Source organism: Sorghum bicolor, chromosome 1 (assembly GCF_000003195.3).
Source record: "Sorghum bicolor cultivar BTx623 chromosome 1, Sorghum_bicolor_NCBIv3, whole genome shotgun sequence".
NCBI lineage: Eukaryota > Viridiplantae > Streptophyta > Magnoliopsida > Poales > Poaceae > Sorghum > Sorghum bicolor.
This window is the reverse complement of record NC_012870.2, coordinates 68,937,144-68,952,131: the sequence shown is the minus strand read 5'-3', so window position 1 is coordinate 68,952,131 and position 14,988 is coordinate 68,937,144. Positions and strand designations below refer to the sequence as shown.

General features: G+C 44.6%; 2 protein-coding genes across 2 annotated transcripts; one reads left to right on the top strand and one right to left on the bottom strand.

Moving 5' to 3' along the window:
• Positions 959 to 4,552, top strand: LOC8084028 (NADH dehydrogenase [ubiquinone] 1 alpha subcomplex subunit 8-B). Its single transcript, XM_002467981.2, has 2 exons — positions 959 to 1,304; positions 4,087 to 4,552. The coding sequence occupies exons 1-2, from the start codon at positions 1,108 to 1,110 to the stop codon at positions 4,220 to 4,222; spliced, it is 333 nt and encodes a 110-aa protein (XP_002468026.1). The 5' UTR covers positions 959 to 1,107; the 3' UTR covers positions 4,223 to 4,552.
• LOC8081125 (serine/threonine-protein kinase STY46) lies at positions 6,296 to 10,233 on the bottom strand. The gene is made up of 4 exons (XM_002465367.2): positions 9,241 to 10,233; positions 7,761 to 8,847; positions 7,112 to 7,387; positions 6,296 to 6,990 (listed from the first exon to the last, which is right to left on the bottom strand). The coding sequence occupies exons 1-4, from the start codon at positions 9,630 to 9,632 to the stop codon at positions 6,928 to 6,930; spliced, it is 1,818 nt and encodes a 605-aa protein (XP_002465412.2). The 5' UTR covers positions 9,633 to 10,233; the 3' UTR covers positions 6,296 to 6,927.

Genomic DNA, 14,988 nt, shown 5'->3' with positions numbered 1-14,988 from the left:
CCTCTTTTCCTTTTCTCTCGTCTTCCATTGTCATATGGGAGATGCTCATTGAAAAGGAGAAGAAGCTTGACGAGGAGAACAAATCGAGTGGGAGTGGGTGGAAATGGCCTAGGGGCTATTTGGATCCTCACCTCTAAAGTTTAGAGCCCTAAAAACTTTAGATCACTTTTGAGGTCTAAAACTCTATTGTGAGTGGGCTAAAGTTTAGAACTAACTTTAGACCACCTGATTATAGCTTTAGCTCTTAAGTTTATAGGTCTAAAGTTTAAAGGAGATAATCCAAACAGATCCTTAATAGATCAGAGGAAGGCCCTTGAGATTTGAGGATGAAGGGGGTGATTTCAGGACCTCTTTATTTTGAGATCAGTTTTGAAACTCTTAACTCTTTGGAATCTTGGACTTTTTTTGAATAATTGAATCCCAGACTTTTTAGGATAAACATTTTATAGATGTGCCATTTTAACTATTCACCCCTGTTTAGATAGAAAGTATTTTTGAAGTCTTAGAAAAATACCATGGTTTTGTGAAATACGTTGGTTTTGGAGTGTCATGGAGTGTTTGAGTGCAACAAATTTTATCGTTTTGAATACCATGGTATTGCTGAACTGTAGTTTTTTTTAGAGTTTTAAAAAACTACACTCTAAACCTCATTTTTCTAAACTGTAGTTCTATACATCAATGATTTTAAAACTACAGATTCTTTAATACTATAGTTTCTTTTTGTCTAGCAAGAAAATACTATAGTTTTTTAATACTACATTATCCAAACAAGCCCTTAGTTTTTTACGTGGAGCTTCTCATCGTTTGAGCAAGGACTTCTTGGGAGTCTGAGCTTTTAAATTTCAGTTTTAGAGGCCTGCTAGGGTTGCTCTAATAAAACCTTAAAAATGGGCCCAGGTAAAGCCCACGAAGGCAGGAACCACAGGGAGTGGCAAAGCCTCTCCTCCGGCCCCCGACCAGGCCACTGGCCACCTGTCCCCACCTTCCTCCCTCCCTCCGTCTCCTCCTCCCTTCTGTTCCCGTCTGGGTGTGGCCGTCTCGCTTCGCCCACTCCCTCCCCCAGATCTCCAAGACCAGGAGCCCGGGGAAACCACCGCGCCCGCAGCGATGTCGGCGAGCAGCGCGCCCGTAGACGCCTCGGGGGAGCCGATCCCGACGTCGTCGGTGCTGATGGCGGCGTCGAAGCACATCGCAGTCCGGTGCCGCCCGGAGAACGTCGCCTTCCTCAACTGCAAGAAGAAGGACCCTAACCCCGAGAAGTGCCTCGAGAAGGGACGTCAGGTCACACGTTGCGTCCTTAGCCTGTGAGTTCGTCTGCCACGTTCTACCCCTATCCTCCCTGCCTGCGCCGTCTCGATTGGACCTTCCGTCATTCTGTTCTTTAGGGTTCGATACGGTAGTGAAGCGATTTGTGAGTTTTCTGATGTTGCAGTTGAACATCTACCTGGCATTGGTTACGTGATAACTAGAGTGTACTCTTTGGCCATCCCTTATCAGTAGAGTGTCATCCCTTATCAGGTTAATCAGCAACTGAGTGGTTATGCTAATGCTACCAGAGACATGTTTTGATAACTTCAACGAAGATAGATAATTATGAATTATGTTCATATATATACTACAGTATTAGAGATTTCTGATTGCATTGCAAGGCCGCACCAGTTTTTTTCTTCAACACGCACGAGAGCTGAGGGTCATTATATTAAGAAGAGAAGGAATCTAAAAAGACTCAAGCATGCCCATGAGGGCAGGTTCTAGTACATGGTTGTAGCGCACTTTAAACTGGTGATGTTCATTCTTAGAGACGTTCATTGTTATACAGCTCATTTGGCTTTAGGGTCATCCATCAAAATGAGCAAAGGGCCATCAAAATGAGCAAAGGGTTTTGTGCCTTGGTTGATTAGGTTGGTTACATGGTTTCATCAAAGCAACAACCCTCCTTTGCAGTTGCAGCAAATAAATACTGTGATATCCTTAGTTAGTTCCCCTTAAGTTCTTTGTTCTACGATAGGAAGGCTACAGTCACACAAAACCTGGTATTTTTAGTTTTTAACTCAGTAGCATCTCTGTTACTTGAATTTTGTATTGTTATATATATCTGATTGTTCTCTCATAGGTAGATCTTTTTCTTCTGGGATGTTCATTTTCGACAGTAAGTTTGCGTGAACCATATTGTTTGTAGTTTTTTCCTTCATCTCATTTTTCCAGCCATCAATTTATTAACCATAATCATTGCCAATAAGTGACTGTACAATGCTTAACTTAGTACTTGGTCGTTACAGCTAAAATACATATAACTGCTACCTAGCATATCATCTTACAGTGGTTGATTTGGTGCGACTGTCCCAAACTGGAAGCTTGGCTAGCTAGAACCACTTTGCCGGAAGCCCTAGTTGTGTCACAGCACCATATCTTCGAGTAGAAGGCTAAGGACTTCCCTACTTTGTAGATCTTCCATGTAATTGCTTTCCACATTGCTCTTGAGTAAGTTAAATTGAACTAACTATTTAGCGTGATAGCACTTGCTGTTTGCAGCTAAGATCATATTTCTGCCTACTTGATCTGAGCTGCATTTGTTAAATTTTTATCCACCATAGATACTTATTCTGTGATTAGAATGTTCTTCCATGGCCAGAGAATCTGAAGTCACCATGAGTACAATGTGGAAAATCCACAAATTAATCAAGTGAATTTAAATATAATGTCAACAAGTGATTCAGGGAAGCAAATATGCACAAAAGTGAAGTATCCACCTTCAGGGATGTACTAGTTTATGGCACTGAGTTTAAATTGATAAGATGGTGAAAACACTGCTTTAACACCAGTTCTAACTTGCATTGTATCTCCTGGGATGTTAGGACATGTTTCTCACTGTTATCCAGTAGGGTAGCATGAATTGCGATGGAGGAACTGTTGGTGTCTTACCCAACTTCATAATTTGTAATTTCTTTTATACAGTACATTACTACATTTTAGTGAGAAGAAATGAAATGAGAAAAGGTTTTGGTGAATTCATTCAGCATCAGCGCATATTCATGTGATTTTTTTTATCAAAAAGAACTGGTGATGTCAACCTGGCTTGATATCTTACTCTGTTTGGCTCCTGTCAAAATGAAACCCTTATAGTTCAGCAATTTGTCGACTAGAAGCCTGAAGTGGTTGAATTGGTGATGTCATACTTCTTTGTGCCATTTTTTCCTTCTCCTTGAGCATTGAGGCCGAGGAGTTAATGTATATAGGTTATACAGGACATAAAGTAAGAAAAAGCCTCATACATTATCAGTGTTAACATGTTATTGAGATCTATCAGGTCCGCAATTCTGGAGCATTGAGTTGCATAGAGCATCTTTCATTCTTAAAAGATGGATAATATGCACCAAAAAAGTGCATGTTCTACAATATGATTTCTATTGAGGCTGACATGTGGATCCTGGGCCACATGTCAGTATGTGTTCTTATTATTTCTTGTTGGTACTCGATGCGTTACAAAATGTAGGTTGTTTTAGTTTTGTCCTAAGTCTAACTTCTCTAACTTTGACTAAGTTTGTAGAAAAATGCACCAATATCTACAACATAAAATTAGTTTCATTAATCCCACCTTGAAATGTGTCTTGATAATGTATTTATTTGGTCTTATAGATGTGTAATATATTTTTTCTATAAACCTGGTCAGAGTTAAAGAAGTTTTACTTAGAACAAACCACACCAACATACATTTTAGAAGATAGGGAGTAATTAATGACATACAGACTTATCTTTATATCCCAAAACCAACCAGGAATTTCATTTTCTTTTGGTTATTTTCTGGGAGGGGAATCCATTCAGGGGCTGTGCGTCCTATTATCCCTTCTAATTCTGAAATGAAGTGCAGACTACAACCCAATGCTATAGCTATTTTTTAGTTGAATAACATGTTTGACTGTATGCTTCTTTCTTAGCATTGTTTTTTTTAACGCTACATGTATTTTGTAGGTAGGACCCTGTTTTTCTTGTTCAACATTGTTTGCCTCAGCAGTGTTGTTTCCATTATGCCTATAACACTTCTGTCCTTCCTATGCCATCTTTGACAAGTAATGTTTGCACTCCCAGGTTGAAAGAACTTCACCAAAAGTGTCCTAAGGAAATGGATGAGTATGCTGGTTGCATGTATTACTACACCAACGAATTCGACTTCTGCCGTAAGGAACAGCAAGCTTTTGAGGAAGCCTGCCCCATTTCCGAGTAGATCTTGAGAGTTTTACTTCCAGTGGTCTTCGCAAATAAGGAAAAAAAGGCCTAAAAAACGACTTCATGATGTCCCATGTTTGTTGTCCTCATGGAAATTTTACTGGTGAATGAATAGCACACCCTGGAGCTATTCACCCCATTTCCCCCCTGAATATTTTTCAAACTTGAATTGACGCAGCCATATGCTCTAAAATGGTGACGATGATGTTTTGACCTTTTTGTTCACAAATTACATTTGGTGGATTTGCCGTTCTTTCTGCCCCGAGTGTGTTAACCTGCTAATCTGATCTCCAGCTATGGACATTGTTGCTGTCCCTGGAGCTATTCACCCCATTTGTCCCCCTGAATATTTTTCAAACTTGAATTGACGCAGCCATATGCTCTAAAATGGTGACGATTATGTTTTGACTTTTTTGTTCACAAATTACATTTGGCGGATTTGCCGTTCTTTCTGCCCCGAGTGTGTTAACCTGCTAATCTGATCTCCATCTATGGACGTTGTTGCTGTCACAAGGCTATACCACTACAATGTCCTCCGTCCCAAAAGTAATGCAATTCTAGGTTTTGAACAAGTCAGTTTCTAAGTTTGATCAAGTTTAGACAGGATATGAAAACTTATGTCTCCAATTAGATTAACTATGAAAATATAGGTAATCTAATAATGTTTTTTTGGTATCATAAATGCTATTAAGATTTGTATATATAGGTAAATCTGGCTCGGAAGCCAGAATTGCGCTGTTTTTGGACAGAGGGACTGGGAGTAATACATCACATCCAGGGGCGGAGGTTCAGGGAGGCGAATCTGGGCCTCCCCCCCGCGTGACAGCTTTGATAGCCTATAAAACATTTGTAGTTTCTGCAATTAGGTAACAATCAGCCCCTCCCTGCTTTTGATCCACCCTCCGCCGGTGATCACATCGTCCCAGATCTGAAACCGTATAGAGTCTCAGATCCCAATGTAAGACGCAGCAGCGGCCTGGCGTTTTGTAGTACTCCGTACGAGTAGTTGCAGGCTTGCCTATCTAAAATTTTTTCATCCATCCTATCGAATCTTTAGACACATGCATGGAACAATAAATGTACATAAAAAAATAAACTAATTACACAGTTTGGTATGAATCTTTTAAACCTAGTTACTCCATGATTAGCCTTAAGTGTTACAGTAACCCACATGTGTTAATGACAAATTAATTATGCTTAATAGATTTGTCTTGCAGTTTCCTGACGAGATATGTAATTTATTTTTTTTATTAGTTTCTAAAAACCCCTTCTGATATACTTTCGACATATTCGATGTGAATGAATCAAAAAAAATTTTCATTTCCAATCGGCCTTAGCTGACGGTCGCAGGCATGAGCGTCAATGCGTTTCAGCGAGAGCCGAGAGCTGCGTGACGGTATGATGCAGAGGCAGAGCTGCAGAAAATTTATGATTCGAAGGTATGGCTGGTGCTTTGCCATGGTCCTTCACGATGTCGTCTTTTATCACCTGTTAGGCATCCCTGTATAGGTTCTAGTACAGCTCTAGCATCTGTGTCCGTGATAGCTGAAACCTGCCCGCTTATTTTGCCAAACTGCGAATCATGTTGGTTCAACATTGGGATCTGCTGGAGTTTTGGATGCGGTAACTTCGTAAGAGTTTCTCATGGAAGTGAACCCTCATCATACTGTAAAGTCGTGCATGGCATGGTGCACCACGAAAACAGAGGCCGCTCCCCAGCTCAAGATGGACCATGTCTTGACATTGCTGTGCTCTTCCTGTTCGCACAGTGTGATTTGTGAGCCTTCGCCCGGTGGATGGCGGAAGGCTTTCGCCTCATCAGTTACTGTGCCTGCTTTACGCCTCGTTTAGTTCCTCAAAAAGTTTGCAAAAATTTCAGATTCTCCGTCACATCAAATCTTTAGACGTATGTACGGAATATTAAATATAGATGAAAATAAAAACTAATTGCATAATTTGGTCGGAATTGACGAGACGAATCTTTTGAGCCTAGTTAGTTCATAATTAGACAATATTTATCAAATACAAACGAAAGTGCTACTATTTCTATTTTGCAAAAAAATTTGGAAGTAAACAAGGCCAGCTGCTTGGCCGGGTAAACGAAATAAGTAGGGGTGACACAATCATTCACCACTATTTTCTGGCAACCGGCACACGTTGTTCAAGGATTGGGTATCTCCCAAATGGAGGGGCATGGCGCAAATGGAATAAAGAGAGAAGCTACCAGGATGCAGCATCAAAGTCTTGACAAAGTCGTAGGTGGACACTGCTCCAAGAAAACGAGACACCAATTATAGGGATAGGGAGGCCGCCATGGCCATGGAAGCACATGGCGTGATCACAGGCAGGCAGACACATGGAGTAGAAGCAGATGTGGACATGAGAGGTGAGCGGCTCCTCAATTTTGACCCATATTTCGCCACGCCACATCGCAATCTTGAGCAGGTCAGCCGGGGGAATCTTAGCAGATCTTGACCTGTCCCAAAGACCCGCCCCCAGCCCCCCAGTAGATCCAACATTGCTATATGCTAGTACTCAACAATGTGCATCCAAACATTGCTGTGAATGGTACTAGCTCTTAATAATAAGCACTATGCAGGTTGTTGTAGAGGATGTGGCAAGACACTGCCCTTCATCCCCCCTATATCCTGCAATTAAAATTCTCACGCCCTTTCATTTTCACGTCACCTTCTGTGGGCTAATTCAAGATTCCAAGATGGACTGGCATTTTAGGGGATAAGAGATGTGAGCCATCATATAACAAGCCTGCACATATATATTATATTATATTTTCTCAGATGCAGTTTCCTGCATGATTAGGCAAACAGCCAAGCCAAACTGATATATAGAATATAATATAGAAGGAAAAAAGGGAAAATTATCTAACATTCTGCTTTTGTAGGATGGATATGATCTCAGAGAACTGAGGGCGCTTCAGAGGGGAATTGTCCCAGCACCTGTTCATCAGTGACCTCAGGAAAGGAGGACAATCTCTGGGGATCTCCGGCCTCAGCCCGCAGGCGGCGATTCCGACTGCTGCTTGCACGGGCGAGTAGGTGGAGTAGGCCTCCTCTCCGGTGATCATCTCCCAGAGCACCATTCCGTAGCTGTAGACGTTGCTCATCCAGGTCTCGGTGACGGTTTCAGGATCTCCAGCAATGATCTGTAGACACCATGGTACTAAACTTTTCAGCAAGGACAGATCAGTATAAAATGAGATAGTAGAAGACTTATTTGCATAATTGTCGACTTAGATGATTGTGTTAGTGACTGCCCAAGAAGGAAGAAAAAATTGTCAGGACTGGCTGATCTACTACAAGAAAACATGAACTTGTAGAAGAAAGGCAACACCTCTTCATAATAGCATTGAATATTGTATAGGTCATTCCATAATAGCAGATGAAAACTAGCAATTTAAAATAGAGCAACTTCATTCAGCAAGAACCTCTAGCAGCTACAACTGAACATTTACTTTCAGAAAGACTACTTATAGACAATAATATGAATTTTCAGTAAATCAAGTCAAGAAAACTAACCTCTGGAGCCAGCCATCGGTACCCAGATGTCTCATACTCAGTGACCTCACCAACATTACTACAAGGGGTAACAATGCCCATGTCCCCAAGGCAAGCATTCCCTTGCCTATCTAGCAGGATCTTCCGAGCATTGAGATCACGGTATGCAATGCCATAGTTGTTCATGAAAGCCAGAGCATCAGCGACATCAAGAGCGATCCTAACCGTGTCTCGGAGGGACAGCCTCTTGTTTCTCTGTATAAGAATATCATGAACTGATCCCCCTTCCATCATCCTCGTTACTATGCACAGCCCATGGTTTTCATTGAAACAAATGCCATGGAATTGGAGGATGTTCCTCTGGCCACAGCTCATCAACTGCAGCAAGTCCTGGCGAATCTCGACGTCATAAGCACTTCCCATGTCACAGCCCCTCAATTTGTTAACCCAAACCTTCTTTCCTCTATAGACACCCCTGAATGAATTCGCACCAACCCAATCAATGAACTCAATCTCCTCAGAATGCAGCATCCAGCGACCGAGCTCCTCACCACCAGAGCGAATGGTTTGCCATTCATCTACTGAGACGAAGACTGATGACTGTGGCAAGGGAGTGGGAAGCTGTGGTCTGCGCGTCGGCTCATTGTCAAGTACCTGACCATCATCTGGATCAAACATTGATTCCTCATCAAAGTTTCTCGATCCTTCTTCTTGACAACCACAGAGCCCAAATGGCAGCTTCACACCACCACTGTTCTTCCTTTGCTTCTTTACTACTGATTTCAGTGCAGACTCAACCCGGTTCTTGAAGAGCGCCTCATTCCCTGTTTGCACAAGTATCATGACAACACCAAGTGTCAACCCTCTCTTCTCAAAGATCTGGATCTTCTTGCAACAGAACGAAGGGCTGTCTAGTGATCCTGACATTGACTGCCATGAGAGCGGGGCTGTGCAAGCAAATGTTAGCTGGAAAACAGTGCCTTCTTCACCACTTCCTCTGCCATGAACTTCCTCAATGTTCACTGCAGGCTGATCCTCACCGGTTGCCTGCTCTACAAGGCGGGCATGCAAGAGGACATCTTTCATGTCAAATCCTGCCTGTCCGTAGCTGCAAAATCGAAATTTGTGCTTGTCAGCAACCATTCAGCAGATCCAGAGAGAAATGCATTGTCACCTTAGCTTTGATATCAAATTATGTGCTTGATTTAATCATAAACACAGTAACAAAAATTCACTGAAAACATTTGCGATCTCTGGAAGTTAAAAACAAAGGTGGTAGACAAGAGATCTGTATATTACTTGCTTACGAAACTAATCTCAGATTGCAGCAAATTTTGTGCCATTGATAGAGGCAGTGGCAAGTTTTACCTCTCTATAGAGTTGCAAGATTTCACTGAAAGAGGGAAAAGTTCGCTGCACCTTGCTTTGCTGCAGAATTGGGTGGTACTAAAGAAGGAAAAAAAAAACAACGCGAAAAAGGTAGCGACTTTGGGACACTGACCTGTTGGGGAGAGCGTCGAAGTGGCGGCGGAGGTCAGCGACGAGCTTCTCCGGCAGCTGCTGATTGGCGGCGCCGCGGGAGTAGAGCTGCGTGAGGCCACGGAGGAGGAGCGGTGGCGGCTTCTCGGCTCGCGGTGAGGGGTCGCGGGGGAGGCCGCCGCCATCCAGGCTCAGCGTGTTCTTGAACGCGGCGATGGCGCCGGCAAAGTTGCGGCCCAGCCGCTGCCACTTCTTGGGGGGCGCGGGCGCCGACGTCGGCTCGCCGGCGTAGGCAGAGTCGGCGCAGGTCGGGAGGGAGTCGTCCGAACGCCCGTGGGGCTTCATGAGAACCTGCTCTACCATCTCCTCGTCGGTGCTCGGCCGACCCGACCAGCACTCCAGCGCCGCTGCCATCGCTGGAGACTTGGCCTTTCTCCCGCTGCTGAATCTTCACTTGCTTGAAGAGTTGGCGGCAGCAGAATGGATTCTAGAGATGGGAAGCCTGCTGCTATTGAAGGCGGGATTGTTTCTCGAGTACACGGGCAGAAATAACAGAACCAAGATCTTGCTGGATGAATCTACTGGAGGAAGATTGGACCTAGTGACCAGAACAAAACGAGAATTTTGTTTTTCTGCTGGCTGAATCTACTATGTTTGTAGAACACTGAAGGTAGGGTGTCTACAAAATGTGAAGAAAAATAGCAAGAAGAAAAGCTGTGATGTTTGCTCGGTAGCAAAAGATATAACTGAAAAATGTTGGGTTTTTTTTCTTCTGCTGGTCTTGTGGGGGATCTCTGAGCCAGGGAAGATATTTTTTTCTCTCGCTGTGAAGTTTGCTCTACATAAAACTAGTCATGTTGCTGCCCAACCTTGCTCGGCTCATACGAGGGAGGGTGAAGAAGGGAGCCAAACAAGTGGAGAGGGAGGCAAAGAAAAATGACGCCTGTTTTTGTAGTACCAGCTGCCAGCGTGCTGCTGTGCGCCTGTGCCTATGAGTGAGGCGTGAGGGCCTCTGGTCCATGTCCATGGACGATGGAAGGGGAAGAGAGAGAGACCATGCATCATGGAGGGTGGTGGGGCTAACGTCCTACGAATAATTTATGAGGGGTGTTTGGTGCGTTCATGTGATTTTGCTGCCATACTGCCATGCACAGACTGCCTTGTTTAGTTCGCAAAATTTGTAGTTTTTAGCTACTGTAGCACTTTCGTTTTTATTTTACAAACATTGTCCAATCACGGAGTAACTAGGCTTAAAAGATTCATCTCACAAATTACAGGTAAACTGTGCAATTAGTTTTTATTTTCGTCTATATTTAATGCTCCATGCATGCGACTAAAGATTCGATGTGACGGGGAATCTTGAAAATTTTTACGAACTAAACAAGGCCAAAAAATTGGGCCTTGTAGTTCCGAAAACTGAAAAGTTTTTGGAACTGTAGCATTTTCGTTTGTTTGTGGTAAATATTGTCCAATCATAGACTAACTAGAGTCAAAAGATTCGTATCGTGATTTACAGTCAAACTGTGTGATTAGTTTTTGTTTTCGTCTATATTTAATGCTTCATGCATGTGCCGCAAGATTCGATGTGACAGAAAATCTTGAAAACTTTTTGGATTTCGGGGTGAACTAAACAAGGCCTTGGTTAAGCTGCAGAGCACAGGAACAAAAATGAATTGTAGTATTAAAGGATGCTTTGCGCTTGCAAATGGCAACCTCCCTTTGCGTCGTGGACCGTGCACCCCGAATACACTCTGTAAGCGGGATATTTCTGGTCCAAATGTCAGATGAGAAAAGCATAGAATGCCCATCCTCACATTTGCTTCTGCACTACTTTTTAGCTATATAATGGTAATTTTCTCTCGTAACAAATTAACATGAGCAAAAACTCTTTTTTCAGCCAGCGGAATAGGTTGCTTCTACTGTCTCCTGTCTACTTCTTTTTCAGTTATGATTATGGAAGTATGATTTTTCAGTCTTCAGAGAGAGATGGTAATCTGCAGAGATATCCTTTAGCTATTATCTTTACCGGGGAGAAAATTGACAGCAGCAGATTAGCAGATTAATATGTGCGGTGAACTTGGACACTCCTACTCCTATTTTGGTCACTGGCATAGTGGCATTGTAAGGCCTCGTTTAGTTTCGAAAAGTGAAAAGTTTTCGATATTGTAGCATTTTCGTTTGTTTGTGATAAATATTATCTAATCATAGACTAACTAGAATTAAAAGATTCGTTTCGTGATTTACAGCTAAACTGTGTAATTAGTTTTTGTTTTCATCTATATTTAATGTTTCATATATGTGCTATAAGATTTGATGTGACGGAGAATCTTGAAAACTTTTTAGTTTTCAGGGTGAACTAAACAAGACGTAAAATGAGATTTGTCTCGCTTCTTCGGCCTTTATGGTTATCACGAGAAAGGAAAAGCCTCTCTGATACAGTGCCTGTTGCCGTTTGACCCTTTTTCTGGCGCTGCTGCCACTGCCGTTATGTCGACTCGGACACCGGACCATCACTCTCCGTCACATTTTCACGCGGCCAGTCACCTGCGAATCACCAGCATGACGTGACACGATCCTTGAGGATCGCTTGTCTGCAGAATGACAAGGCTGTCACACACACACACGCACACGACACGCCGGGTGATGACTCGCGTGCCAGTGCTGCGAGACGGACGGAATAAAATCATGTCACGCACAGTAACGCCGACGCGGACGGGTGCTGCTTATGGAAAGCTATGGCCGGAGCCTCTACTGCTCCAGAAAATGTTGCAGGAAAGCCGCAAAACTACTGTTCGGGTCAGCATCCCCGGCCGGCAGCCATGGGAACAGTGGCAAGATTCCGTTCACCAGCACCGGCAGAAACGCCAAACGCAACAACCCTGGCATCAAAGCATTAAGGAATCGACTTTAGATACAATTCTAACTCTGATGGGATACCAGTCGCTACTCACTAGAGACATCAGGCTTGGACTTGGATAGTTGGATCAATGAAGCTGCAGTGCGCGCTACAGTGTGTATGCACTGCACTTGCGTCGTCGCCTCTGCCGGTGCCGGTGGTGTGATGGAGAGGAGCGCCGGTCTCTCTCTCGCCGTACGTCTCGCCAGAAATTCGAAGAAACATGTGTCCTCCACTCCGACTGAGAGGCACCTGGAATTCGGCCGCCGTGTCGGCCATTCCGCCGTGCACTCGAGGAGTTGGCGAGCTAATCATGCCCGCCGAGACGAAGACGATCAGGTTAGCACGGAAAACCAGTTGTTTAACGCCAACCCATGACCATGATGCTAAGCTCATCCGATGACCACCGATCGCCGGGTCCTTTTTGTGCGCTTCCGGACTGGCCTGGTGCCACCCCCCGGCCCCCGCCGCGGCGTTCGGCTGGGCCTGTCATTTCTTACGTAAGCAGAGTCGTAGACTCGCCTTATCGCCACTCGCCTGGCCGGAGCCGGACGCCCGTAGTAGCCCGTACCGGAACGGAATGCCGAATTCATTGGCGTAATTAAACCTAGATTCCGGATGGATGCTGGAGGGCGGTGGTTCTTTATGCCGCAACAGTACACGCCGTAAGAGCCGTCCTGGTTGGCCGGATCGTGCCATAGATGATCACATCCCCGGGGTACCTTACACTTACACCGGTTGCAGAACGTACTGTGTGTCCTAGCTAGTGATGCCTTAGCAGTGTGATTCTATATACGATCAGTGTGACTCGCATTACTCCGATCGAGTCCGAGGAGGCAATCAGCAGAGATGAAAATAGAGTAATTAGTTTAAGGCAGTCTACTCTGACTCTGAGTCTCTGATCGCGTCGGTCTGACACGCTCTTTGTGCTGCGACTGCGAATAGAATACGGTTCTCGATGGGTGGAGCGGCGCGCCGGCTCCGTCGTGCGTGACGTCCATTCCATAACTGCTCGCGACGACGACTTCCCTCGCCGCGTCCAGTTGTTTAGCGAGGAGGGCCGGCACGACCGTAGCCCACGCGAGGCCGGTGCTCCGTGCCCGTGCATGTGGCCTGCGGGAGACGCAGACGCCCCACCCCCATGTGAGGAGAGCGCGAGCAGGGCTGTTCAGACTGCTCTGGCCCGCCCGGGAGCGGCACGAGGTTGGTGGTGGCGGCGCGCCGGGCACGGGGCGCCGCCCGTCCCGTCCGAGTCCGACGCAGCTGACGAGCTCGACGTGCCTCTCCCGCGAATGGGCCCCGCGGTTCTCGCGACGCGTGGCTGTCCCGTTGCGTTGTCCCCCCGTCCCGTCACGGGCAAAAGCAAGCAAAATGGCAATCGATTCGATTCGCGTCGGGGGCTGGCCCGCGCGTAACGGCCCCGCGCCCTAGGCCTTGTTTAGTTCCTAAATAATTTTGTAAAATTTTTCAGATTTCCCGTCACATCGAATCTTTAGACACATGCATGAAGTATTAAATATATACAAAAATAAAAACTAATTACACAGTTTAGTCGAAATTGACGAGACGAATCTTTTGAGCCTAGTTAGTTCATGATTGGACAATATTTGTCAAATACAAACAAAAAAGCTACCGTGTCGATTTTGTAAAATATTTTGGAACTAAACAAGGCCCTAATCTAATGGCGGCGGCTTTAGCTTAACCAAGCTGCATTAGCTAGATATGAGTATGCATGGATTCGGTCTGCCGTGGCCTTTGCCCGCCACGGCGCCTGTCCTGCCTGCCAACGGCCGGCGGCAGCGGCACCCCTGGCTTTCCGCTCTTTTTTCTGCGGACCAATGGGCCCGCGTCCGTACGGGTCCTGCGCTGCGAGGGCCACGTGCTTACGGACGCGGTGGTTGGCAAAGATCTCATGCCATGTGCCGTCGTGCCGATCCATCGACGCCGGCCGGACTGCCGGTGCGGTGCGGTGCGGGGCGCGCGGCGCCACATTGCTGGTCCTGCCGAACCGGCCGGCCGGCGTGCGCAGCAAGGTGTGAACTGTGACCTGCGTGAATGATACTGCAGGTCGGTAACCTCGGAGTCGGAGACTAGGATTTGTACTGTAACGTCTCGAGGTTACATTCACCGCCTACCGTGCACATCTGCTACACAAGATCGAGACCTAAAAAGCATACATTGATACATTTGTCGTAGAAAGAAGTCGACAATGGGGTTGTTCCGATGTTGCCCCTTGCTACAGAAAAATCTATAATCTTTGAAAAGAAAAACTTTAGTAGAATATTTTTTTCAAAACGATAAACCATTAGGCTTAGAATACGTGAGATTAATAAGTCGTAGAACAAGTCCATCTGACTTCAAATGATTGACTTCAATAACGGCGCTACTCCCTCCGTCCTAAATTATAAGTCATTCCAAGAATCTTGGAGAGTCAAAGTTTTTCAAGTTTGACTAAATTTATATAGTAAAATAATAACATTTTTTGTATCAACCAAGTATCATTAGAATCTTTGTAAGTTATATTTTCATAGTGTACCTATTTTATGACATAAATCTTTATATTTCTCTCTATATTTTTGGTCAAACTTGAAAATGCTTTGACTCTCCAAAATTCTTGGAATGACTTATAATTTGGAACGGAGGGAGTATTTGTTAAATAGTACCCTCTCTATTCTAATCATAAGACGTTTTATCTTTTTAGGATATATTGGTTTTGCTATACACTTAAATTTGCACTACGTCTAGATATATAATAAAAAAAATATGTCTACAAAAATCAAAACCTCTTGTATTTTGGAACATAGGGGGTAAATGATATGCTCGTCGACATATAGATGTCTACATGTTGACTTCACTAACTTTGAGTTCTGTAGG

What these genes read in the sequence shown, in the direction of transcription:
- LOC8081125 (XM_002465367.2), bottom strand. Translation starts at nt 9,632, where the DNA reads ATGGCAGCGGCGCTGGAGTGCTGGTCGGGTCGGCCGAGCACCGACGAG. An exon ending in TTCGACGCTCTCCCCAACAG is followed by an intron (nt 8,848 to 9,240) that starts GTCAGTGTCCCA and finishes TCGATTTTGCAG; the next exon opens with CTACGGACAGGCAGGATTTG. An exon ending in CCATCCTACAAAAGCAGAAT is followed by an intron (nt 6,991 to 7,111) that starts GTTAGATAATTT and finishes ATATATGTGCAG; the next exon opens with GCTTGTTATATGATGGCTCA.
- LOC8084028 (XM_002467981.2), top strand. Translation starts at nt 1,108, where the DNA reads ATGTCGGCGAGCAGCGCGCCCGTAGACGCCTCGGGGGAGCCGATCCCG. An exon ending in ACACGTTGCGTCCTTAGCCT is followed by an intron (nt 1,305 to 4,086) that starts GTGAGTTCGTCT and finishes TTGCACTCCCAG; the next exon opens with GTTGAAAGAACTTCACCAAA.